At 44.2% G+C, this 24,117-nt stretch overlaps 1 protein-coding gene across 4 annotated transcripts in view; it reads left to right on the plus strand.

The window, feature by feature from the left end:
• AFAP1 (actin filament associated protein 1) overlaps window positions 1-24,117 on the plus strand; it is a 55,202-nt gene that overhangs the window by 8,122 nt on the left and 22,963 nt on the right. For all 4 annotated transcript variants that reach the window (XM_060254046.1, XM_060254048.1, XM_060254047.1 and 1 more), the window contains exons 3-9: window positions 1,402-1,510; window positions 2,645-2,856; window positions 5,010-5,189; window positions 15,180-15,272; window positions 19,581-19,665; window positions 21,243-21,392; window positions 22,380-22,591. In XM_060254046.1, the coding sequence (XP_060110029.1) occupies window positions 1,402-1,510; window positions 2,645-2,856; window positions 5,010-5,189; window positions 15,180-15,272; window positions 19,581-19,665; window positions 21,243-21,392; window positions 22,380-22,591 (1,041 nt within the window). The remainder of the gene's footprint in view (window positions 1-1,401; window positions 1,511-2,644; window positions 2,857-5,009; window positions 5,190-15,179; window positions 15,273-19,580; window positions 19,666-21,242; window positions 21,393-22,379; window positions 22,592-24,117) is intronic.

Below are 24,117 nucleotides of genomic sequence, written 5' to 3' on the forward strand. Positions count from 1 at the left end.
TTTCCTAAAGCTGGCATGGTTTGCTTCTTCCAGTTCTGAGCATTTGTTGCGATTTAATGGCCTGGAAGCAGTTCAGTGTCACATATACAGATATTAAATTAATCTGTCCGTTTCTGGAACTTTTGTTACTCTTTAAATTGAAAATAATTTGCTTAAATTCATCAGGGCTGCTGTGAAACTAGCCTACCTTCTGTTGATATAATTTAAGGCTTTAAAGAACCTTGTGTTTACCCAAAATAAAACAAAAATCTAGCTGCACCATAAAGACTAATACAATTAACTCCAGTATAAGCTTTTGCGAGTTGATGCACACTTAATCAGATTCATAGTAATGTATATTCATTAGGTTGATACTTTTATATTCACAACCACTTCTGCTGGAACAGCTAATCCACATAGATGGGAAGCAGGGGAAGGAAGATGTTACAAACAGAGGCACTTTACAACCGGAGTGTTTAAAAAGAGCTGTCAGTTCACTCCGAGTAGATGAGTAGCACCTACAACCATTTAACATAAGCAAAAGAGGATTAACATAAAATTCCTGCCAAGATAAACAGATGCAATAGGAAGTCACAGGCGTTTGTGCGGTATATAGACATTACTAAGTGAATGGTGAGTCCCAAGTTCCTTTTAAGAACTGGTGTGTATGAGGGTAAAATAGTCTTGAACTTGCTGATGAATTCTAATACAGCAGTTTATTTAACACTGGAATTTTCCTTTTGAGTTCTGAGAACAGTAAGTTTTAGATCAGCAACAAAATGCCTGGATAACCCACTTGTTTCTGAACATTATGATTTTTTTGAAAAACAGTTTGTGTCCATTAATTCAAATGGGACCTGTTTGTCCAGTATAGAGGTAGCCAGACCTTGTTGACACATGAGGGCATTGAGGATGAGCAACTGAATGAGCCAGAGATGGCAGAGCTGATGGACAAAGTTGGGGTCTAGGTTTGTTGCTGATTCTGGTTCTTCACTTTGTGCCTGTAAGGTGGTCTACTATGCAAGAAGTTGTTTTACCTTATTCAGTGATCAATCCAATCTCTCTCTGTGAATGGACTGATGGCTCTTTGACTGGTTCTTTCCTTGAAACCTTTCCCCAACTGCATTCCGCCTTTTCTGTGGCTTAAACTCTAGGTATAAATTCAGCTGCCTTGGGTTGATGTTTCAGGCATTCGACGAAGTGAACTCTGATTTATTAATGCTTATGCTGGAATAAATTTTATTCATCTTGGTGCTACTGGACTGGTATGTCATTTAAGCTATTGTTTTACATTACAATAATACAGAAGCAGGCACTGAAAAGTTAATTTCCCTAAAACAAGACCTGAATGCAGAATAAACAGCATTTTTTATATTTTCTTTTTGGCTGTTGTGTTTAATTGCTCCCCCACCTTGTATTTAGCCGCCAGACAGTGGGCCTCCACCATTACCTTCTTCATCCCTTCCTGAAGGCTACTATGAGGAGGCCGTGCCCCTCAGTCCGGGAAAGGCTCCTGAGTACATCACATCCAGTAAGTGAAACATATATCATCAGAGTGCAAATAAAGTTGACTTTTATGGCTCTTACAGCCCAGCTGGGAAACCACAAGTTTAAATCTTTGGTTCAATTATTTCTTCAGGCTTATCTTGGTCTTACCAACTTGACTCTGTCATGTACTTGTGGTTGGTTTTAACAGAACATGCTTACAAAGTGAAAAAAATAAGGTTGATCTTGGTGGGAATAGTGATCGATTTCTGCTCACTGAAAAGAAAAGGGACAGTTCTATTGCTTTGATAACATTGGCTGACACATGTGCAGTGTGGCTGAAATTAGTAAGACTAAGGATGCGGTCCCATATACATGTTCTTGAGAATAAATGTCATGGAATGACCTAGTGGCTTAATCCTAAAAAAGCACTCTCAGTTTTGGATTGGGTGATTAGATTTTGGAAAATGTGCCTTATCCAGGACATGCAACATCTGTTCATGTACAGAGTGATTTTGGTGTTGGGTAATTCCAAGCAAGCAGTTTCCTGCACAGTTTGTGGGAAGATAAAATCATGAGTGAGGATGGCTGGCCAGCTAAACATTTGAACTAATACTTTTTCCAAGTAACTGTGGTTTATGTTTAGGCCAGAGTGGCTTTGTGGTTTTTGTTGATGACTTCAGTTGTTATTTCTGACCACAGGATTGGATTAGATTATTTGTAGTATAAAAATGTACCACAGTACTTGTAAAATTGTATTATACACTTTTATAATGAATTAACCGAGTTAATGCTATTGATTAGTCAGTCTGCTGGTACTAATTAGAAAATAATTTCTTTGTTTCCAACAGACATATGATCACTTAGAACATATACTGGGGAGGAGCTGAAGCTCAGGAGTATAGCATCTGCGTGGCATGCAGAAGCTCCTAGGTTCAATCCCTGGCATCTCCAGTTAAAAACAGGACCAGGCAGTGAGGTCATGGGTAAGACCTCTGCTTGAGACCTTAGACAGCCACTGTCAGTCTGAGTAGATAAGACTGCCCTTGATGGATCAGGGGGTCTGATGCAGTATAAGGCAACTTCATGTGTGATCATTTTATTTAAAAAAAAAAATTAGCGAGGAGGTACTCGAAGACCTAGTATCTTGATGATACTTTTTGCCTTGTTTTGCCTCAAGATTATGATTCAGATGCTATGAGCAGCTCTTATGAATCTTATGATGAAGAGGATGAGGATGGAAAAGGGAAGAAGATGAGACACCAGTGGCCTTCCGAGGAGGCATCTATGGACCTCGTAAAGGATGCTAAAATCTGTGCCTTCCTTTTAAGAAAGAAGCGATTTGGACAGTGGACTAAACTGCTGTGTGTGATCAAAGAAAACAAACTCCTGGTAACTGCTTTTTTTTGCTACTTTTTCTGATAATGTTGTTCATACCTGTTCTGGTTAGACCTCACCTTCAGTTTTGGGCACCACAATTTAAGAAGGATATAAACAAGCTGGAACATGTTCAGAGGAGGGCAATGAGATGGTCAGGGGTCTGGAGACCCAGAGGAAAGGCTGAAGGAGTTGGGTATGTTTAACCTGGAGAGGAGATGACAGAGGGGGAATATGATTACCATCTTCAAGTACTTGAAGGACTGTCACACAGAGGATGGTGCAGTTTTTTTTTTTGTTGCCCCAGGAGGTCAGTTCAGAATCAGTGGGTTGAAATTAAATCAAAATAATTTTCGACAAAACGTTAGGAAGAACTTCTTGACAGAGCAGTTCCTAAGTGGAACAGGCTTCCTCGGGAGGTGGTGGGTTCTCCTTCCTTGGAGGTTTTTAAGCAGAGGCTAGATGGCCATCTGACAGCAATGCTGATTCTGCGAACTTAGGCAGATCATGAGGAGGAGGGCAGAAAGGGTTGCATCAGTGCTTAGTTCTCGTGGCCCTTTCTTACACGCCCAGGGATATACTGATTGACACTTTGGGGTCAGGCAGCAATTTTTCTCCAGGCCAGTTTGGCCAGGGATCCTGGAGGGTTTGTTTGTTTGTTTTTGCCATCTTCTGGGTGTGGAGCCGGTGTCACTGGGTGTGTGGGGAGGAGGTCTTTGTGAATTTCCTGCATTGTGCAGGGGGTTGGACTAGGTGACCCGGGAGGTCCCTTCCAACTCTGTGATTCTGTTGTTCTAATCAGGCCTACATCTGCACTTGGAAAACCACTTGTCAAGGTTGAGTCACTTGCCTGTCTTGCTAAATTGCTGCAGTTTGGCTGGGTCGTTTTGCTTCTGGACATAAATGGTGTCTGCTGCAGGCTCAAGTGCAGGTATCTTTGGGATGTGCTGAAGTGTTCTGGGAATCTTCCCACAATTTCTGGTTCCATTTGTGCTGGCATAATGCAAATACAAAAAACACACCATGTAAAATTAAACTTTGCAAAATTGTTTTTACAATTAGGAAAAGGGCAATATAACGGCAACCAGCTTCAACGAATTCACAACAGTGCAGGCGTTTAATACAATCTTAATAGTTATGAATATATGTTCAATGCTCCATTTTGAGCTGCCAAGTTTGGAATGTACTCAGATATGTTCATCTTGTTCCTTTTTCCAGCTCTTCCCCATGATTACTGAAAGGGGAAGCGCTTGTAAAATGCAGTGCTTTTACCAAAAGCCCACCTCCTGATTTGCCTCAGCTTTATAATTTACAGCTTAACAAGGTTAGAACTTACCAAAAAGTAGTGTTTTGGTGGGCCACTGGAAGCTGGATATTCAAGACCCAGCAAAATGGCACTGGAATGTTGTTGTTTTCTTTCTGTCTAAAATGCCATGGAAACATGGTGGGGGTTTTTCCCAAGCAGTCCCTCACCTCACCCTTTTGAATAAATGATGGCGGCCGCTAATTTGCTCTGCGAAATATTTTGTGGGAAATAGATGTCATGTGCAAAAAAAAAATGAAAACTCTTCCCTGAAGTCATTGAAAGATAGGCTTCCATCTGCTTATTCATTGATGATGACGTCTGTAGCCTCCATGTTTTGTTATTGTATTGTTATTTTAAAATCCATCGTATTGTCTCACAGTTTTATCAACGCTAGTTTTTTAATTACTAGAAAAACTGTGATGGGGGGGGGGGACACAACTGGGTTTCGTTTGTTTAAAGCTGGAATGACCGATTTTTCTTCACTGTCCTTAGAGTATTTTTGACATTTTCCCCTTTAGTGCTATAAAATAAATAATGGCGGCGGCTAATTTGCTCTGCGAAATATTTTGTGGGAAATAGATGTCATGTGCAAAAAAAATGAAAACTCTTCCCTGAAGTCATTGAAAGATAGGCTTCCATCTGCTTATTCATTGATGATGACGTCTGTAGCCTCCATTTTTTGTTAGTGTATTGTTATTTTAAAATCCATCGTATTGTCTCACAGTTTTATCAACACTAGTTTTTTAATTACTAGAAAAACTGTGATGGGGGGGGGGACACAACTGGGTTTCGTTTGTTTAAAGCTGGAATGACCGATTTTTCTTCCCTGTCCTTAGAGTATTCTTGACATTTTCCCCTTTAGTGCTATAAAAGTTCCAAGGATCAGCAGCCTCAGATGGAACTGTTGTTGAATGGCTGCAGCATTACGTATATTCCCAAGGATGGCAAAAAGAAGAAGCATGAGCTGAAAATCACTCATCAAGGGCAGGATGCTCTAGTCCTCGCGGTACAAAGCAAGGAACAAGCAGATCAGTGGCTGAAGGTACACCCTGCCGTTCTAACCAGTGCTCTTTCTTGACATTCTTGCTACCAGCAAGAGGGGGAAACGACGACAATAAAGAAATCTTAAATTTTGAGGACTTGTGTGAAGTTTTGATCACTGTCCCCAAAATTACAGGACCATTTTTGGGATGTAACGCTCTAACCAAGCCCAGCCTTCTCTAAGCGTTACAAGAGCTATGGTTACCAAGCTCCAGGCAGGGGCTGGAAATCTAAAATTATAGTGGATCTCCAAAATATTTAAATCACTTATTTATTTATTCAAAACATTCATCCCAGTTCTCTAGGGAAAAATGGCTGCTTGAGACTGCATAACATGGCACCCTACTGAGGTCCCTCCCCTCCCCAGACCCCCCCCTTCCCACCTCAAACCTCCAGCTGCTCCCCAGCCCAGAGCTGGTAACCCTGTAGGAGATGCCACACTGCTGGCCGTGGGTCCTCCTTTCTCTTTTTCCATCCTTCTCACTGTCTTTTCCAGCTTCATTCCCTCCCCATTTTCGGTTCTTTTTCTTGAAGAAAAACATGTTTCTTTATAAAGTAAAAGGTAACAATTATTTACATTTCAGTGGATGTAAACACAGTGATATTTAGTCCAGCTAAAGTCAACCTGAAGGACTGTCTCCTCCCAGCAGCCAGTTAACTTCTGCCTCACCAGCCCTGCCCTCTGTGCCTCTGCCTTCAGAGGAGAGGAGAAATGGGTGGCAGCCAGAGATGGGGCTTTTTCTGTAGTGGCCCCTCGCTTGTGGAATGCTCTTCCCCTTGAGGCTCACCAGGTGCCTATATTGCTTTCTTTTAGGCACTAGACTAAAATGATTCTGTTCACCCGTAATTAGGGAGGGTTATCTTATCAGGTTTTTAATGGTTGTCTCTATTTTATGGATAGATTTTATGCTGCATATTTCTCTTGGTTTGTGCTTTTTAAGTGTCTTGTGTTAGTGTGGTTTTTAATTGTAAGTCACCTTGAGCAGGACTTTGAAGAAGTGGCATGGGCATGTTATAAATAAATAAACTGAGTCCCATTGAAAGCTGTTCCATTCCCTTCAGTGGGACTTGTTGTTCAGTCGCACAGTTGAGTCCAACTCTTTGCGGCCCCATGGACCAAGTCATGCCAGGTCCTCCTGTCTTCCACCATCTTCCGAAGTTCGCTCAAATTCATGTTAGCCACGTCAGTAACGCCGTCCCCTTCTTCTTTTGCCTTCTGTCTTTCCCGGCATCAGGATCTTCTCCAGTGAGTGCTCCCTTCTCATTTGGTGGCCAAAGTATTTCAGTGGGTCTTAGATGCGATTAGTTTCAGCTACTTCAGGACGAGTATGTTGCAGAATGGTACACTGCTATTGTTCGGGAGCCAAAACGACTAAGATTTTAAAACAGAAAAGATTAAAAGTGCTTCATACATCTGTATGGAACCATCAGTACACACTGGCTTTATATTTAAGTATTTATTGCATTTTTTAAAATCACATTCTTCCTCCAAGAAGCTTCTAAAGGTCCAAATCATGTGTGCCCCTCTACTAGGCCCTCTGTTTCCTTCTTGGAACTTGCCTTTAGTCTTTGCAGAATTCAAATGAAAGCCATTTGAGATCCGCCTTATTCAAAATCCTCTTTTGTTTTGGTGCAGTTCCAGATTTGCTAGGAGAGCAAGTAAATTCCAAGATTAGCTTGTTCTTAAAGAGACTTATGTATATACAAGGCTGAACTGACTTCTGCCCTCAGGTCATCTCAGGCTGCTGTCTTAACTAGCATTTAAAAGTTCTCTCCACCCTCTCCTCAGAGCTTAAGGATGAAGAAGAGAAAGTGTTCTGCATATTGGATGTGTTCAAAGCCCTTTTACTTAGAGAGAACCAGGCAGTTCAGGAAAGACACAGAACTGTTCCTTTGCTTCCCTTTGAACCACCTTGGAAGCACAGCATCATTGGAGGCAAGAATGCAAGCATCTCTTGTGCCTTACTGCAGTTGAAGACTGTTCAGCAGGATCAGGCCTCTCTTGAAACTGGTCCAAGTTGAGGTGCACTACATCTTCGTCTTGAGGAGCAACGTTGGTATGGACTGCCTTCTCAAGGAATTACTAAACCTGCCTCCACGTTAACAAACTTTGTGGTCTCTCTGGAAGACTGCACTGAGAAAACAAATGTTCTCCATAATTGTCTGGGACCAGCAGCTCTGTTCCCACGCTCACTTTGAGTGGAGGAGTGGCACCTAGCCCCATTGTCTCCATCCTGGATTAGCAGCAGCAAGAAATGCTAGTGGGCAAGAGATGGGAGGAGGCTGGAATAACAATACAGCTCGAGAAGGCAGCAGTGAAGGCAAACCCTGTTCAGCTGCTGTGTGACCAAGCCTGTAGTCACAGTGGGGCACTATGGGGAGAAATTGTCTAAGTCATGAGCCTCTGCCCCAACCCTGGAGAGAGCCATCTCCCCAGCTCAGGAGGATGTCGGATGCCCCCCCTCCCCGGTGCATGCACCAGAAGCTGCCTGGTGCAGGTAGCAGTGGTGAAGGCAGCAGGGACTCACCTGAGGACAGCAATGTCAGGGGGCAGCTTGGAACAGGAACTTGCTGCAAGGCAGGTAGGCAAGGCTATCTCCAGCCTATGACCAGCGATGGGAACTCTCAGGATTTGGGAGCATCAACAGAGCCAGGAGGGAGACAGGGAACTTGGCCTGGCAGCTGGTGGACCAACCACAGCCTATCTGGTGTGAAGCACATTTCCAGGAGAGATGGAGGGAGAAAGGGAAGGTAGCCATAGCTTCCCTAGTCCTGTTCGGGCAGGAAGCAGAGCTTTTTGGGGAGTAGGTAGATGGGTGGAGCAAGAAGGGAGGGCATCATGTGGGAAGCCCCATCGGCTCTGGCTCCTGTCAGGAAGTCAGGTCTCACTTCTGGGACCAAGGGATTGGGAGAATTCGGAGAGGACTGTCTCCCAGGCAACCCTTTAAGAAGCAGGCTGGGGAGGAGCTGAGGAGGAAGAGCCAGGTCATTCCTCAGTTCACAGGGGAGAGAACAGTGGCAGTCGGAGGAGGGGGAACTGGGTGCAAAATAACCCCCCTCTTGCTGGCAGCTGAGACTCTTCAAAGGCCTTGTGAGGAAGAAAGGGATGCTGGAGGGTGTCACAGCCCTAGACTCTGTCCCTGCCCTGAAAAGTCAGACAGTAACGTTTCCCACACCACCTACTCAGTATGTCTTCAAGGATTTCTGTGATGTCTCAGAGCAGTCATGAAGGATCTGAGGAACTTGGTCTTGCTTTACCATTCAAATAAGATATGCATTCCTAGAAACAGATGGAACATCTCTTTTTACAACTCTGTGAACCCAGATAGCCCTCAGCTGTGGAGAACTAGGGAAAAGTGCCTTTCTTTTTGCCTTTGGAGGTAGATCCTGTAGTCAAGAGGGCATTCCGGGCTGCTCAGTGGGTCTCAGAAAGTCCTCTAGGCCTTCAGCAGTCAAGACCAGTGCCTTCAATTGTGCCTAGAAGATGAAATAGAGCCAGTGTTGCCAGGGTTACGGAGGCCTGGATCCTCTCCTCCTGCGGTGATGAAAGTGGTCTTTTGAAAGAGTGCATGACTTTACAGCTCCAGCTCCCCATCCTTGCCAAATTCCTCCTTGTGACCTCTGTCTGACTTCCATAACCATCCTGCTAGGCCAAAACTAATTACCATTGTGGTATGAGCAGAGGCTGAAAATATGAGCCGTTTTGTCAGGGTCATCAGAGAGGCAGGAACAGAAATGGAGCATTCTAGTACAATCTTAAGGAGGTTTTGGAGGAACATTTTAGCATTCCTTACACATATACTGCACTTTTTAAAGTGACCTGTTGTGTTCTGTGACATATGAAATTTATTTCTGCTTTTCCTCCTAACCCCACTCTCCCCCGAAAGAGAGATACACATTAATTTTTATAGGGTCTGGTTAAGGAGGAAGGCAGAAACAGAAAGGAGAAAGTTGCTAAACATGCCCATCCTGCTGAAAAGTCCCATCAGCTTGAATTTCAGTGGACCAGAGGATGAAATTCATGCACCAGGAATCGGCAGCATTTTATAATCAAAGAGCTAAACTGCCCCAGAATTCAAAGCTAGAGATAGTAGAGAGCTGTATAAATGAAGCACACTGCATAGCTGAAAATGGAGGATAATCAGCAGATTGGTTAATCTACAAGGTTCCGGCAGCACCAAACACTAGGCGTTGCGAGTGCTTTATTAGGAAGCGGCATGCATGAGGCCTCACAGTAAGGCATAAATACGTGCAGGAGCTTTTTCTGTGTTGGTTTTAGCACACTGGCATAAATCTGTGCATAGTTCACACGAATTCCTGGCATCTGTTCAAGTCTCACCATTTCCCCTTTTTTAAGGCCCTTCTAAGAAACTCTTTAGTCACATAAAAAACTCTGCCTGCTTTTCTCTTTGCTGACTGGTTTTTCCAGCATGGCACCTGTGCCCCCACTATACCTTAACACAGAGATTTCATTTTCTTTTGAAAAGAGCCATATTAGGTGCTGTGCCGCATTTGGCACTAGAGCTGCTGGAGCAGGCCGCTGCCCATCCGCCATCTGACCGTCCTGCTAAAGTCAGTGGAAAGGGCACATGGGGTGGGGGGTGGGGGAGAGCTGTTAAGGCCTCTTTAGGGTGAACTCTCCCCAGATGGAGGGAGCCCTAATTGGGATCATGTGCAGGCAGACCGAGCCAGCTGTTCTCAGTGCATCCTCCTGAGTCCGATCCATTCAGGGGAAGAAACAGATGGCTCACTAACAGCCTTTCTGGTTTTAACACCAGATTTCCTTTAAGAAAGGTTTTATTAAAGGTGTGCTAGTTGCCTGGGATTTTCATTCTAAGCTACAATATTCTAGTTCATTCCTTGTAAAAAGAAGGAAGTTGGAGGCCTAGATTTTTCTGCCTGGAAAACCTGTGTAGGATCCATGATGAGATGCTTGTGGCTTTGAGTTTCACTCGATTTCGAGGTGGGTTGCTGCCCTCTCTCCAACACGACGTGGATCCCCAGGGGAAATTAAAATGCTGGGGAAATTAAATGCAGTCTCTATAGCATTGGGAACAGAAATCTGTGTGAAACTGATCTACATTAGCCACATTATTCTGGGCTTTATTCAGCTCTACAAATAACTGTTAACATTTTTACAAGCCCATCTACCCTATATATGTGTGTGAGGGGGTTAAATCGTATTTTATTTTGTCGTTGTTGCTTTAAATTGTCCATTGTCATGGTATCTGTGCAGTCTCACATGGATTACTGTGCTCAAAAACTCCAGATGGCACACCTTCCCCCCTCCACCATGCTACTTTCCCAAAGTGTCCTTCCTTCAATTCTTCTCTGCTGCTGTGGAGAGGTTCTGCATTTTGAGGCTCTGTGTGAGGATACTGTGGCCTTTTGGTTTCTTCTGCCTTTGGAACACTAAATTTGCTGTAAAAATGAATTCAGACCTACCTGAATTCAGTTACCTTCAAATAATATGTCCCAGAAAGCTCTCTTTTAAAAATTGCATATCTTGTGGGGAGAAAATCCCCCATACAAATGGCCATACCATGTGTCTGTTTCAATGAATCACATGATGTCTTCAGTGAATACCATGAGGTATGCAGGCAGTTCGCTGCTAAAGAGAGATATGAAAGAGCATCGTGTTTGAAAGCTGCTTTATGGGGAAAAGCTTTGTCCATTTCTGCTTCTGATAATCATCTGAGCATGACACCAAGACTGAATCCAGAGAGGTGGATTGAGTCCTCTTCAGTTCCAAAGATCCAGGACCAGTTTCAGAGTCCTCAGCTCTGGCCACAACACCAAAAAGGGCTCCATCCACGATCACACCAGGATCTTCTGGGAGAAGTGCTTTGGAGCCTTGTCCTAAAAGGCCCTTAAGCACAGTCATGTGGAAAAGTAATCTTTGAAGTCATCCAACTTGTCTTCCTCATGTAAGGCCATTATTCCAACATGGCCATCTCTCCCATTGCTGAGCTCTCACCAATTCTGAGAACCCTTTCATCATTGGACTACTCTCTGATGTTGGCTCCATCAATGTCAGAGGGTTAATCTGCCAACTTCCAGACCATCCTGTCATCAGCCCTCAATATCTCATCCTTCAGATATGACAAGTGAGTTGGACCTGATGGTTTACCTCCCCCAATTTCTTTTCTGAGACCTTTGCTAGCAGATCTATACAACGCATGCTATGAGGACCAGAATTTAGATCCAGATACCACTCTTAGTTCCAATCCCCCTGATAACATCCAAAGGGCATCCTGATCCCATGTTGGCACTGGACCTGGACTTTCAATCCTATTGTGACTGTATTCAGTTATTGTATAATAAGCAGGACTGATTTTGCCTCAGAGCCCTCCCCTGAAGACCAGTTTCCGGAGCCATCTATTTCACTACTGAAGACTTTAGGCTCTATAGCGAGCAAATTATCTGCATGGAGAGGTCACTTGAAATCAACATCTCCTGTCCCCCACCACCCAAGGATCCCAGATCCAGTTTTCAAGGTACTGCATCCCTCCTCCAGCGGTCCAGTCACCTTTCCTGGCATTGCAGACCTCTCAGAAATAAACAGAAGCCCCTGACTCAAGCCTGCTTCTGCACCACTGTCAGCCCATAGAATCAAGAACCGATATAGGGCCAAGCAAGAAGACTGTTGTTTTCTGTTCTAGCGTCGCACTGGCAATTCCTTAGTGGCCTACTCCATTCAGGGAAGAAACAAAGAGGGCCACAGGCTTGAGGGAGTACACTTTTTCTGCTTTGATCTTCAGGACTGCCAATTATCAGTGCATCTTAGCCAGATAACAACTACTCCTGCGGGTGGCATCGTTCCCTATTTGGAAGTGCTGTTAGAGGAAAAGCACAAGCTGGCCAAGCTCATTGCACCAGAGGCATCAAAGCTGGCCAAGCAATAGATCTCCTCTGCCAAGCATATGGCAGATTGTGTGGCCCACAGCATGGCCACAGCCATTTTGCCCCAGTGCCACTCCTGGCTTCCTTCTATGGTGCTACCAATTGAAACATGAGCCAGAACTGAAGACGTCTTACTGCAGTTCCTACCATGTAGAATTGTATTGCGGTAGTCCTATTGAGAAGTCACCGTGTATATCTTGATTCTAGAAGTGGGCAAATCAGCACAAGTCTCATTAAAATGAAATCTTGATCTCATATGATGCTATTTGAGGTTCCAGCAGCAACACTGGATCCAGGAGAAACTCTCCTGAAGGGTCAGCACCATACACTTTGGGATGTGGATGTGTATCAACTACTTCACTGACTTCTCCACCATCATCTCTGTTTTGTTTGGAATAAGCTTCAGCTTAATCATCCTCATTTAGTCCACTTCTATCTGCAGGCGCCTCGTCAGCTGTCTCATCTGCTTCAGATAAAAAGGAGATAGATGCCTTCCATATACTGGTGACACTGCACACACATCCTTGGTTGACCTTCCCCAGTGATTTCATGTAGATGTCCAACGGCATGTGAAATAAACCTGTGCCCTTAGGTACACCAGTGGACAATATCCATGGCAAAGAACAGTGTCATCTCAGCATTGCCTTGTGTAAAGTCATCTGTTCAAGTCATTGTATATTAAGGGCACAACATGATTGTCTCCACTTGTGTGGTGATGAGCCTGTAAGGGCCAAACTAAATGTGATGCCACCACCATTTTAAAGTTATTGAATAATGCTGTGAGGGCCCAATCCTGATTGGACCCACAGTGCAACACCCCCCCCCCTCCACCACCATGCCTTTTCAGGTGCCGAAACAGCCATGGCGGGGAGGGGGGAACAGCAGTGCTGCACTGCCCTGCTCTATCAGGATCGGGCCATTGCAGCATTTTTAAATGGCTTTAAAATGGTGACATACGGCAGTCAGGAGGACACCTTCACATCTCGCTTTGCCCTTAATGTCACAGCAGCACTTGCAGAATGAACCAAAGGTAACGTTTATTTATGTACAGAATTTTTATCCTGCCTTACTGCCTTCACAAGAGCCACTGAGGTGGCTAACAAATTAAAATCTACACAATGAAATCACTTTTTAAAACCATTAAAATCAACTTCCTCAAACATGCCATTAAAATAATTAAAAACAAAGCTAAAATATGTATGAAGGCCAAAAACTGCTTTCTGAAACCTACCCTCCAGGTGGGAACAGAGCCCCTGCAGAACAGTGCCTCCCAATCCCAGCCCAGACAGGTGGTCCGGAAACACCAGGGCTCTTTTTGTAGCAGGAACTTCTTTGAATATTAGGCCATGCACTCCTAATGTAGCCAATCCTTCTGGAGCTTACAGTAGGCACCTGCACTAAGAGCTCTGTAAGCTCTTAGAGGATTGGCTATATCAGGCAGTGTGGCCTAATATGGAGAGAAGTTCCTGCTACAAAAAAATAGCCCAGAAAAGACTACCAGTAGAGCCAAGCTGCCTCTGTCCATCTCCTGATGTAAGTCACCCACCAGGGCAACCAAGGCCATTTAAGTCCCATAACTAAGACAAAACCCAGAGTGCCTCATCCAGGAAAGCCTGGAGTTGTCTAGCCACCACCTCGAGAATGGAACATTTGAGATTGGTTGATATTTATTGAACTCTTCGAGGTCCAGGGGAGGTTTCTTTAGAAATGGATGCATAGTTTGAAGGCTTCAGGGGAGGGGGAGGACCACCCCCTTTCTTAAGGAAGCGTTAACTACCTCTTGAACCCAGTAAGTCAGCCCCACCTCTGGCAGATTTAAGTAATCGGGAAGGGCAGTGGTCATAAAAGCAGGTCATAGGGCTCAGTCTTCCAAGGATCCTGTTTATATCATCAGACCGAATAGATTGAAGAATGTCCCAAACAATTGGAGAGTTTAGCACTTTGACGTTGTTTGACTGCTAACATAACAGTCCAAGTTGAAACAGATGCAACTGCCAATTCTATCTGCAAAATACTTAGCAGAATGGTCACATTGGCCACCAAGCAGTCCACCTCCTCCTGCAGGCCAGATCCCTACAGGCCTCTGACTACTTGGAAGGGCTCCATTGGCCTGCAGTGTGTAGTTGCATTGGTGGTGGAAGACTGTTGTTACTTTGCTGCTGTCACTGCCATGGGGTACACTTTAAAACGAGTTTTTGCCCACGTCTTACCAGATTCGTCCTGAGTCTTCTTCCATTGCAGCTCTAGCCTTCTCCCTTGTCAGTAAACCAAGGGGCTTCCTGGGCTTTAATACCTGAAGGAGGGCTCCTGGGAGTGATTGTGTCAACTGCCTGCATCATTTCCTCATTCCAGAGGCACCAACAGGAGAACCAATCACTTCTGTGCCACTGTTTCATCTTCTGGAATGTGCTTGTCTCTCATCATTTAGGACCAGGGGTGGAATTCTATCAGGAGTTCCTTTGCATATTAGGTCACACACTCCTGATGTAGCCAATCCTCCAAGAGCTTCCAGGGCTCTTATTACAGGACCTACTGTAAGTTCTTGGAGGATTGGCTGCATCAGGGGTGTGTGGCCTAATATGCAAAGGAGCTCCTGTTAGAATTCCACCTCTGTTTAGGACTAAATTGAAGAGCCAGGTTTTCAGGCCAGAGCCTGGCTTCTTCCTCTTTAGGAATACGTAGTATTATGGAGTACCTTAACCATTCCCCATAATTCTGGGATTTCAAACTTGGATTAAAATTGCTTATCTTCCTAGTTTGTCATGACAGAGAAATACACTTTTGGCCCTCTTATACAAACATTTCTTTACTCAGTAGCAGACGTGTGTTTCTCAAGCTTGGACCTAGGCGTTTTAGCTTGAATCTTTTACTTCCTAACATTGTGGTCCCTCTAGATCAGGCATCAAGATGGAACATCTGAATTGATGGCCATCCCATAGGCAGGTTTCTGACTTTTTTCTGTAAGGATCTTCAGTTTTCAGGATAGCAGCTGCCCATAATGCTGATTTCTTATGTTCTCCTCCAGTGCCATGTACATAGCTTTAAACAAATGAGATAATTTATTTCCCCCTCCCCAATTTATTTTTAGATAATAAAGGACGTTTGCAACAACTGCGTTGGAGGTACAGATTCAGATGGACTGCCATCTAATTCTCCTATACACAAGACTGAACTAGAAAAGGTAATCCTTATACCATAAAAGAGAGTGAGAAATGGCTTGTGATTGTTTTGCATCAGTATTTATCTCTTTCTGCAGCTAATAGTTCAGTCAAATACCAGGTTTGGTTGCGATTTCTGAGTTCCCTGTTTAGATGACTATTTCTAGGGAATATATTTGCTAATTTCTGTAAAGAAGGCAGTTTTCTTTCAGAGACACTTGGGAGAACTTTGCTGTTGTCCATCTTCTTATCTTGGCACTGCATAAAAGGTTAAACATGAACTTGAGATTGTGTCCATATTTTCAGTTTGGCACAGTAGAATGGTAGTTCTTGGGCTGTGATTTTATTTGATAACTCAAATTACTGTTAGCCTGTGAATTTTGTTTCTTGCTGCACCGCCCCTAAGGAGCAACCAGCCCTGACATTGATGAACCACACTGGCCTGATCTCATCTGATCTTATCTGATCTTGAAACTAGGTGGAGTTGGCCCTGGGACACCACCAAAGAAGTCTAGGGTTACTACATAGAGACAGACAGTGGCAAACGATTGTCTCATGCCTTGAAAACCCCATAAGTCAGCTGTAAATGGATGACAAACAACCCCCCCCCCAACCCCCCCAATTCCACAATGCAGATTTATGACTAGGGAGGAGGAGGGCTTTGCAACACATTGATATCTTGGTGCTTATGTTCTTACTCCAAGGCAAGAAGTCATTAGTGTAATCCTGAACAGAGGTATGCCTTTGTAAAGCCATTTCAGTCCATGGAGTCTACTGTAGAGCACTGTAGTGAGCACTTAACCACAAGAGCTGCCACGCCTCTTAGTTTTGAAGTTGGCCTTGTTTGAAGATGCTGCTAAAATTCTGGTTCATTCCTTTACTTTGTCTCAGCTTGCTTAGTTCTATGTCGTCTTCTTTTTTGAGTTTTCCGTTACCCCCAAAACCCACAGGTATTTGGCCTTTATTCAGCAGGCCATCTCATCTCCTTTCCTGTAAATATGATCAAGTTTCTCCCCCTTTTTTTCTTTTCGCTGTCTTCCTTCTATTATTATATTAATTTTATATTGATTTTAAAACCTTACTTTTAAATGCTTGCTACTCCTGACCATTTCTTGTTATTCTTCTTAAGACACATTGGTTGTCCTGTACCTCTTATTTCCTTTCTTTTTGGCAGCACCTTATCTCTGGAATTATTGCCACTGGCCCTTCCAAGTCATTTCTGTAGTTTAGCCCCTCCCAATAATAAAGAAGCACTTCAGGATATTTATGTTCATAACAGCTGCAGCATTGCAGTCCAGTCCTAAACAGAATTACAGGCTTCTAAGTCCCATTGAAGTCAGTGGTTTTAGGAGGGTTTAGGATTGCCTTTCTATTCAGTCAAATTTAATTGATTATGGTATGGTATATAATTGATTATGATCCCCACCCGGGATCGGGCCTTCTCCATAGCGGCTCCCCTACTGTGGAACTAACTCCCGGAGGAGGTACGGGCCCTGCGATGTTTAGACCAATTCCGCAGGGCCTGCAAGACCCACCTCTTTAAAATAGCCACCTCTTTAAAATAGCCTTCACCTAATACCGAGCCAAGAAAGTCCTGCTGGATATGTTTTATGTTTTAGTCACTGGATTTTATGGAAGATCTTAACTATAGCACCATAATCTTAACCTTAATGTAATTTTAATGATTTTAAGGATGATTTTATAACTGGAATTGTAATTATTGTATATGGTTTTATTGTACACTGTATTTACGTGTTGTGAGCCTCCCTGAGCCTGCTTGCGGGGAGGGCGGGATACAAATAAAAAGTATTATTATTATTATGAAGTAGTATGGCGCTTGTTAACTGGCTAGCAGATTTTATTTTATTTTATTTTTCAAAATGTAAAGTTCTATTTCTTAGAAGAGGTATTTTCTTATCTCTGCCATAGCACATCTTAGCAAAGGAAGATTTTTTTTTCTTTAGAACCGTATGCAGATACAGCTGCTTAATCAAGTGAAACTTAGAACAGTGGAGAGCAGGAAGAAAACACGTGCACATGTGTGTACACCATAGGAGCCAAGCCAAACTCTCTTATTCTGTCTTCTACATTAGTGTGCAGGTTGTTTGTTGTTTTAAGCTACTGAAGTGGCTTCTTCATCAAGGTGTTGCCGTTTCAGTTATCCCTCTTTGATTTTTTTTCCCCCAAAGAGTATGACTTTCCTCCTTCAAATTAACAATTTCTATAGCAAGGTTGACAAGTCCAGGTTTGGAACTACATGGAAATTTGTGGGCCTTAGGGATGGGAGGGGAGCCCAGGAGGATAGAGAGCTATATAGTCCTCCTTCCAAAGCAGCCATTTTCTCCAGGAGAAGTGGAATAAGTGTTTTAAATAAATGAATAATAAGCTATGTGTGTAGTCTGGAGATCAATTGTAATTCCAGTGGACCTCCAGCTCCCTCCTGGTAACCATAAGAAGTAAAGGGGGCTAGTTCCATTCATTCATCATATCTTTGTAACTGGATAGATATTTTCTCTCACTTCAAGCTGGCTACACAGCAGGTTTATTTTTCTATTCATGCATGAGGGCAAAAAACTTTGCTTCGAGACCGCCTCAAGCCAAGCTTATCCTGACAAGAATAAAAGCCGTTTCCCTCAGCCACTGCTGTGAATGTTATTTCTGGCCCAGTGTTTGCTAAGAGGGACTCTTGGTTGTTTGTGAGCACAAGGAGTTACAAGAACAGGCAGGATTCCAGCTTCATTGGTCAAATATTTTCAAGAACCATCAGCAAAGCGAAAGAGGGGCTTAAATTTTGGTGCCTGGAGAGATCAAGGATTTGATGGGGTGGGGGAGAGAAGATAAGCAACAAAGATGGGAAAGCAGGCATACATTCCCATGCAGTGGACTGAAAAAAGAGACTGGGTCAGATTCTGGAGGGAGATCTCTTAGGTTGGTGTGTGGAGAAATAAATTTCGCTGATGTTTTATGTAATGCTGTCAGTCTTGAATTTCATTAGCCAAACAAAAGGTTCCCTGCACTTGAGGTGCAAGGTCAGAGAAGTGAGGTAAACAAAGGATGAGCTGGAGTGAATGGCCTTTGTCATTCCTTTCAAGGGTGTGGACCAAGGAATGTGAGGGAAAGGATGGTTTGGAGAAGGAATTGGAAGGAAGCGAGAGAGACAGAAAACGCTGGGTGAACATTCCAGCCGTAGGTGTGAGGACTGTGGGCCATGAGAGGTAGAAATGGAGAAGTGAAGGTCACAGGCAGATATATGAGAAACAGGGGTAGAAAGAATGGATTTAGTAAGACCTGCTGGAGAGGTTGAAAGATAAGGATAAAAATTTTTGCTCTGGATATGATATTTGAGAACAATGAGGCACCCAAGCAGAAATATGAGAACTGCCTTTTCAGATTGGGGTCTGGAGGAAAAGGCAGCACAGAAAGCTGAACATCCTTAGTGAAGAGGGATGACGCTGAATTGACTAGATTTCTGCAATGCCTAATACTGTCCTTCTTTTGACAATGTGAGGAAAACCCCAGAACAATTGTGGGGAAAGTATAAGTCTGGACTGTGCAGTTCTGAAAGTGCTACTCAGGTGCTAAAAGACCAGAGGGGCTGTGGCTTAGTGGTAGAGCATCTGTTTGGCATGCAGAAGGTCCCAGGTTCAATCCTCAGCACCTCCAGTTAAAGAAGAGCAGGTAGTAGGTGAAGTGAAGGACCTCTGCCTGAGACCCTGGAGAGCTGCTCTCAGTCTGAGTAGACAAGACTGACTTTGATGGACTGATGGTCTGATTCAGTGTAAGGCAGCTTCATGTATGTCAGACTGCAAATTTTGGCTAAAAAGCCAGAAGCATTTAGATAACAAGAAAAGAAGCACTGTGTGAAAAAATCTGCCTAGTGAAGGAATTGTGATATTTGACAGTATTGGCATGGAATGTCTTTTGTAATGCTTGTGTGAATAGGTCGACTCCTGAAAAAATGAATTCTTTAATTTCTTTAATTATTTAAAACATTTAACTGCCTTTCTTTCTTACTAAGCTCAAGGCGGTGTGCAACATAGATAAAACACATCAGATAAGAAATAGTCAAAGCATAAAACCAAAATTTAAAATTTATGAACATTTGGTCTTGGGTGGAATTTTTTTGGAACGTGCACATTTCATTGTCAAACAATTTTTAATAGATGTCTTTGAGAACAAATTAATCTTTTTCACCCTGATGTCACCTTTGCTCCTATCTTTCCTCTTAATTTTTGGCAGCCTCATGTTTGTTCTTGTGGACAGATGAGAGTTTGGCACACTGTTTAATTCATGACCGCAGTAACAGAGACCTAATTCTTTTGTCTATGCAGAAATTGTCCTCAGAAAGACCTAGTTCTGACGGAGAGGGTGTTGTAGAAAATGGAACTGCCCCCATCTGTAATGGAAAAGAGCAAGGTACTAAGACAGTGTTAATGTTACTGTTGAGGACCTCTGGACCCCAACTGCTAATCTGGAGGAGCAGTGGTCTGTACCACACCCCAAAATGGCTGGAATTTCACCTTGGGTCCAGCCTCTACCAACAATCTGGCTACTGCATTTTGGATTCCGTGTAGCTTTTGGACAGTTTTAGAGGAAGCACTTTGTAAACCGTGTTGAAGTAATCTAACTTTGGTCTTATCAGGGAGTGATTTAGCCATGGTGTATCATACTCGGAACACATCTGGATTAGATTACAGTAATGCACTTTACATGGGGCTGCCTTTGGAAATTGTGCAAAACCTCAACTGGAACAAAATGTGGCAATCAAGGTAGTGATGGGAGTGGTCTGAATACCAGGGTTGTATCACCCCTGTGACCATCGTGTTTCTGGACACAACTCAGAAGTGCTGGTTCTTACTTTTAAGGCCCTTTGGTTGGGGCTTGGGGTGCTTGGAGGACTACCTCCTTTAGTACTTTCTGGCCTGCTGTCTGTGTCCCTGCCTGTGAAGGTGAGGCAACCAAAGGCAGTGGTGGCACCCCAGCTTTGAAGTGCCTTCCCTCTTGAGGCATACCTGGCATGATTTATTGCCATTTACACACAGGCTAGAACCAAACTTTAAACTGAAGTTTTAGCCACAAAACTTTATGAAGTTTTTCTTTCATGCTTTGTAACTCTGCCTGAATGTTTTTGTGCATGGTTTTATGCTTTTTTCCACTGGATAGTAGTTTACAGCTCATGGGGTAGGGTTTGCCATTGTTTTACTGTTTTAATTCTCCAGATAATTAATTGGTGCTCTTTTAGCTACATTGGGCTTTTGTTCCTTTGCCTTTCCCACTTGCTTACAGGGGCAGCCTAGGGTATCTGGAGCCCTAGGTGCCCTGCCACCCCCATGGGCAAAGCGGGAAGGGCGCACACAGCAGCACAGAGAGGCTGCACACCGCCCTCTTGCCATTGCTCCGCCTTCCAGAAATGGAGTGATGGCAGCTGGGTAGCACATGTCCTCTATGCGCTTTGCTGCACCACTGCGTGTGCCATCCCTGCCCTCTGACTTTGCCTGCGGGGCAGCGGAAGGGGGAGAGTGGCAGGGTGGGGCAGGAGCTGCAGAGGAGGCTGGGCGGTGCACAGCCCCTTCCAGATTCCCAGAGGGCTTTTCAGATTCCCAGAGGGCGATATCAATTGTCCCGGAGGCAGGAGTTGGGGGAGGGGGGAGGCCCGCACCCTAGGCAACCACCTAGGGCTGCCTGGTGGATGGGCCATGTCTGCTTGCTTATATTAAGAAAAAACTTCTGTGGTACAGCTAATTTGCTTACATAACTGGGTCTTTTGAAAAAGTGTAAGACTTATGTGGGAGGAAAGGTGGCATGGCATAGCCTGCTTTTGCCAGATCTTAGAGACTAAGCAGTACTTGGAAAGGAGACCACCAAGGAAGACTCTGCAAAGGAAGGCATCACCTCTGTTTTTCTGTTGCCTTGAAAGCCCCAAGATGGGGTCGACATGTTGGCTGTGACTTGACTGCACTCCACACACTCAAGACTTGTGTTTCCTTTGGTAGTAAAGAGGAAAAAAAGCACCAAGATGGACTCCAAGGGCACCGTGACTAAAGTCACGGGTAAAAAGATCACCAAGATTATCGGTTTAGGGAAAAAGAAACCCTCCACAGATGAACAAACCTCTTCAGCTGAAGAAGACATCCCCACGTGTGGTGAGTGGCTTCTCATGGTCTCCTCTTGTTACCGACAATCAACTAGTAAAGGCCAGCCATATTTGTATTCCATGGTATTCTAAATCTTCCTGGGTGATTCCCAAGCACAGCCTCTGGCTTTTGTTTCAGGCTCCGGCTCCAGACTCCTGGAACTGACACAGGCAAGGAAGGCACAGTTGAGTGGGAGGGAGGAGAGCGGTGGTGGAGGGAGGAGAAATGCTTTGGGTTCAGAGGTGGGCAGTGCAGCAGATCCCACCCCTTAAACAGGCCTGTTGGAGCTGGGGGGTGGGGGTCGGCTCGATTACCCGCTAGCCAGGGTTGGTGTGTGGGACGCCGGCGGGGGGCGCAGCAGCCTTGAGGGCAGAAGCCAGCCACCGCAGCCTGATTCTGCAACCACCGCACTTCCACCAAGCCCTTACTCCATTGATCCTGATTGACTGGCCCAGGGTGCTGAGTGGAGCCCAGGGGGAGCACGCTTTCCCACTCAAGGCTCAGCAGAAGCAGCTCCAGAGCTTCCTCTGGATGCATGTGGGGCGGTAGTTCCCGTCCCTGCACTGGTTTTGGCATGCTCTGATCCTGGCTTGCCCTGCTGCTGCCCGGGCCCCAAGAGGAGGCCACCTGCAGGCTGTGGTGCCAGGTGAGTCTGCCGCATGGCCAAGGCTGGAGAGAAGCCAAGGGGGAAGGGTAAGTGGTGAGCCCATCGGAATGTGCCTTCTGCCACGGAATCCCTCCCCTCCCCTGCTACCTGGGAAGGGCTGAGGCAGTGGCTGTGACAGTTGGACCCATTTGGTGCCCCTTTCCCAAGATTTGCAAAAATAGGACCCTTATTACCACTCGAGAACTCTTTAGAAAAATGTGCCTCCGTGGAGTATCTCTGGGCTAAATTCTTCAGTTACTGGTATTTCCTAAGTACCAAGTTGGCTTGAAAGAACCTCGGAGTAAAAAAAGTGAAGATCCTTTTTTGTTTGTTTGTTTGTTTGTTTGTAGGCTATCTGAATGTGCTGTCAAATAACCGTTGGCGTGAGCGCTGGTGCAGAGTGAAAGAAAATAAGCTTATCTTTCACAAAGACCGAACAGACCTAAAGAACCATATTGTCTCTATTCCCCTGCGGGGCTGTGAGGTTATTCCAGGGTTGGATTCTAAGCATCCTTTGACATTCCGTCTGCTTCGAAATGCACAGGAGGTTGCAGTGTTAGAGGTATGTCACTTAGCAAGCATCTCCGTTGCAGAGAGTGACCGAAGCCGCACTGTTCCATATATATTCCATAGCTAAGAAAATACCAAATTTTGTTTTTCAAAGTTCCTACCTCTATTGAAGAAGTCAGCAGTGCTGTGGAAGGCAGGTTTGGTGACCAAGTGTGGCTACCACAAGTTTTATTGATACAAACATATAGGAAGCCACAGGAATTAAAAGCTCCCTTCAACATCTTCAGCTCAAATGCTATGGTGATTATATGTATTTATAGGAAAGAACATAAGGCACATTGTCAAAAATTAGAAAGAAGCAAATCAACAGATAAAACACACACAAGTACAATCATTTTTTATAAAACTTACACCAAAGACACACACAAATTTTCTCTTTGTTAACTCCACCCCATGCATAATTTTAGAAACATCTGTCATGTTCCTCCTTAGTTATCTCTTTTCTGAACTGAAAGTCTCAGACACTTCAGCCTTTCCTCATAGGGAAAGTGCCCCAAACCACTCTGCATCTTGGTTGCCCTCCTCTGTACTGTTTCCAGCTCTGCAATGTGCTTTTGGAGAAATTGTGACCAGAACCATACACAGGATTCCAAATGAGGCTGTGCTTTATTTTCCTTTCCTAAGAATCCCTAACACAGAGTTTGCCTTTGTTGAACCACTGCAGCACCCTGAGTTGACACTTTCATTGAGCTGTCCACTATGACCTCAAGATATTTCTCCTCTCAGTCTCAACAAGGTCAGACCCCATTGGCCTGTGCTTGAAGTTGGGATTTTTTTTTTTGATCCAGTGTGCGTCACCTTACACTTATCAACACTGAACTTCATTTGCCACATCGTTGCCCACTCACCCAATTTGTGGAGGTCCTCTTGGAGCTGTCCACAGTCGGCCTTGGTTTTCACCATCCTGAATAATTTTGTGTCATCTGCAAACTTGGGCCACTACAGTACTCACCCCAGTACTCACTACAGTACTCACCCCTATTTCCAGATCATTTATGAATAAATTAAACTGTACCTGCCCAAATACTGACCCCACTGCTTACTTACTTTACTTAAATAAAATTTTACTTACTTACTTACTTACTTATAATAATAATATAATAATAATTTTTTATTTCTATCCCGCCCTCCCCACCGGAGCAGGCTCAGGGCGGCTCACAACATAAAACACACATTACATCAGTTATGATTATAAAACACGGTTAAAACAATTACAAAGTATTAAAATTCACATAACAGTATGGCGTTATAAACAAGTTTCAATAAATTTCAGAAGTAAAAACATTTCAAGAATAAAAGCATTTCTAGCAGCATATCTAGTTTCGTCACAAGTTTTTTCACTAATTTTTTCGCTAGTTGAAGGCCATCTTGAAAAGGTGGGTCTTACAGGCCCTACGGAATCCCTCTAAACATCGTATGGCCCTCACCTCCTCAGGGAGTTGGTTCCACAGTAGTGGAGCAGTAATAGAGAAGGCCCGGTCCCGGGTGGCTTTCAGTCTGGCCTCCCTTGGCCCAGGG

Source organism: Heteronotia binoei, chromosome 14 (genome assembly GCF_032191835.1).
Source record: "Heteronotia binoei isolate CCM8104 ecotype False Entrance Well chromosome 14, APGP_CSIRO_Hbin_v1, whole genome shotgun sequence".
In the NCBI taxonomy this organism is placed as follows: domain Eukaryota; kingdom Metazoa; phylum Chordata; class Lepidosauria; order Squamata; family Gekkonidae; genus Heteronotia; species Heteronotia binoei.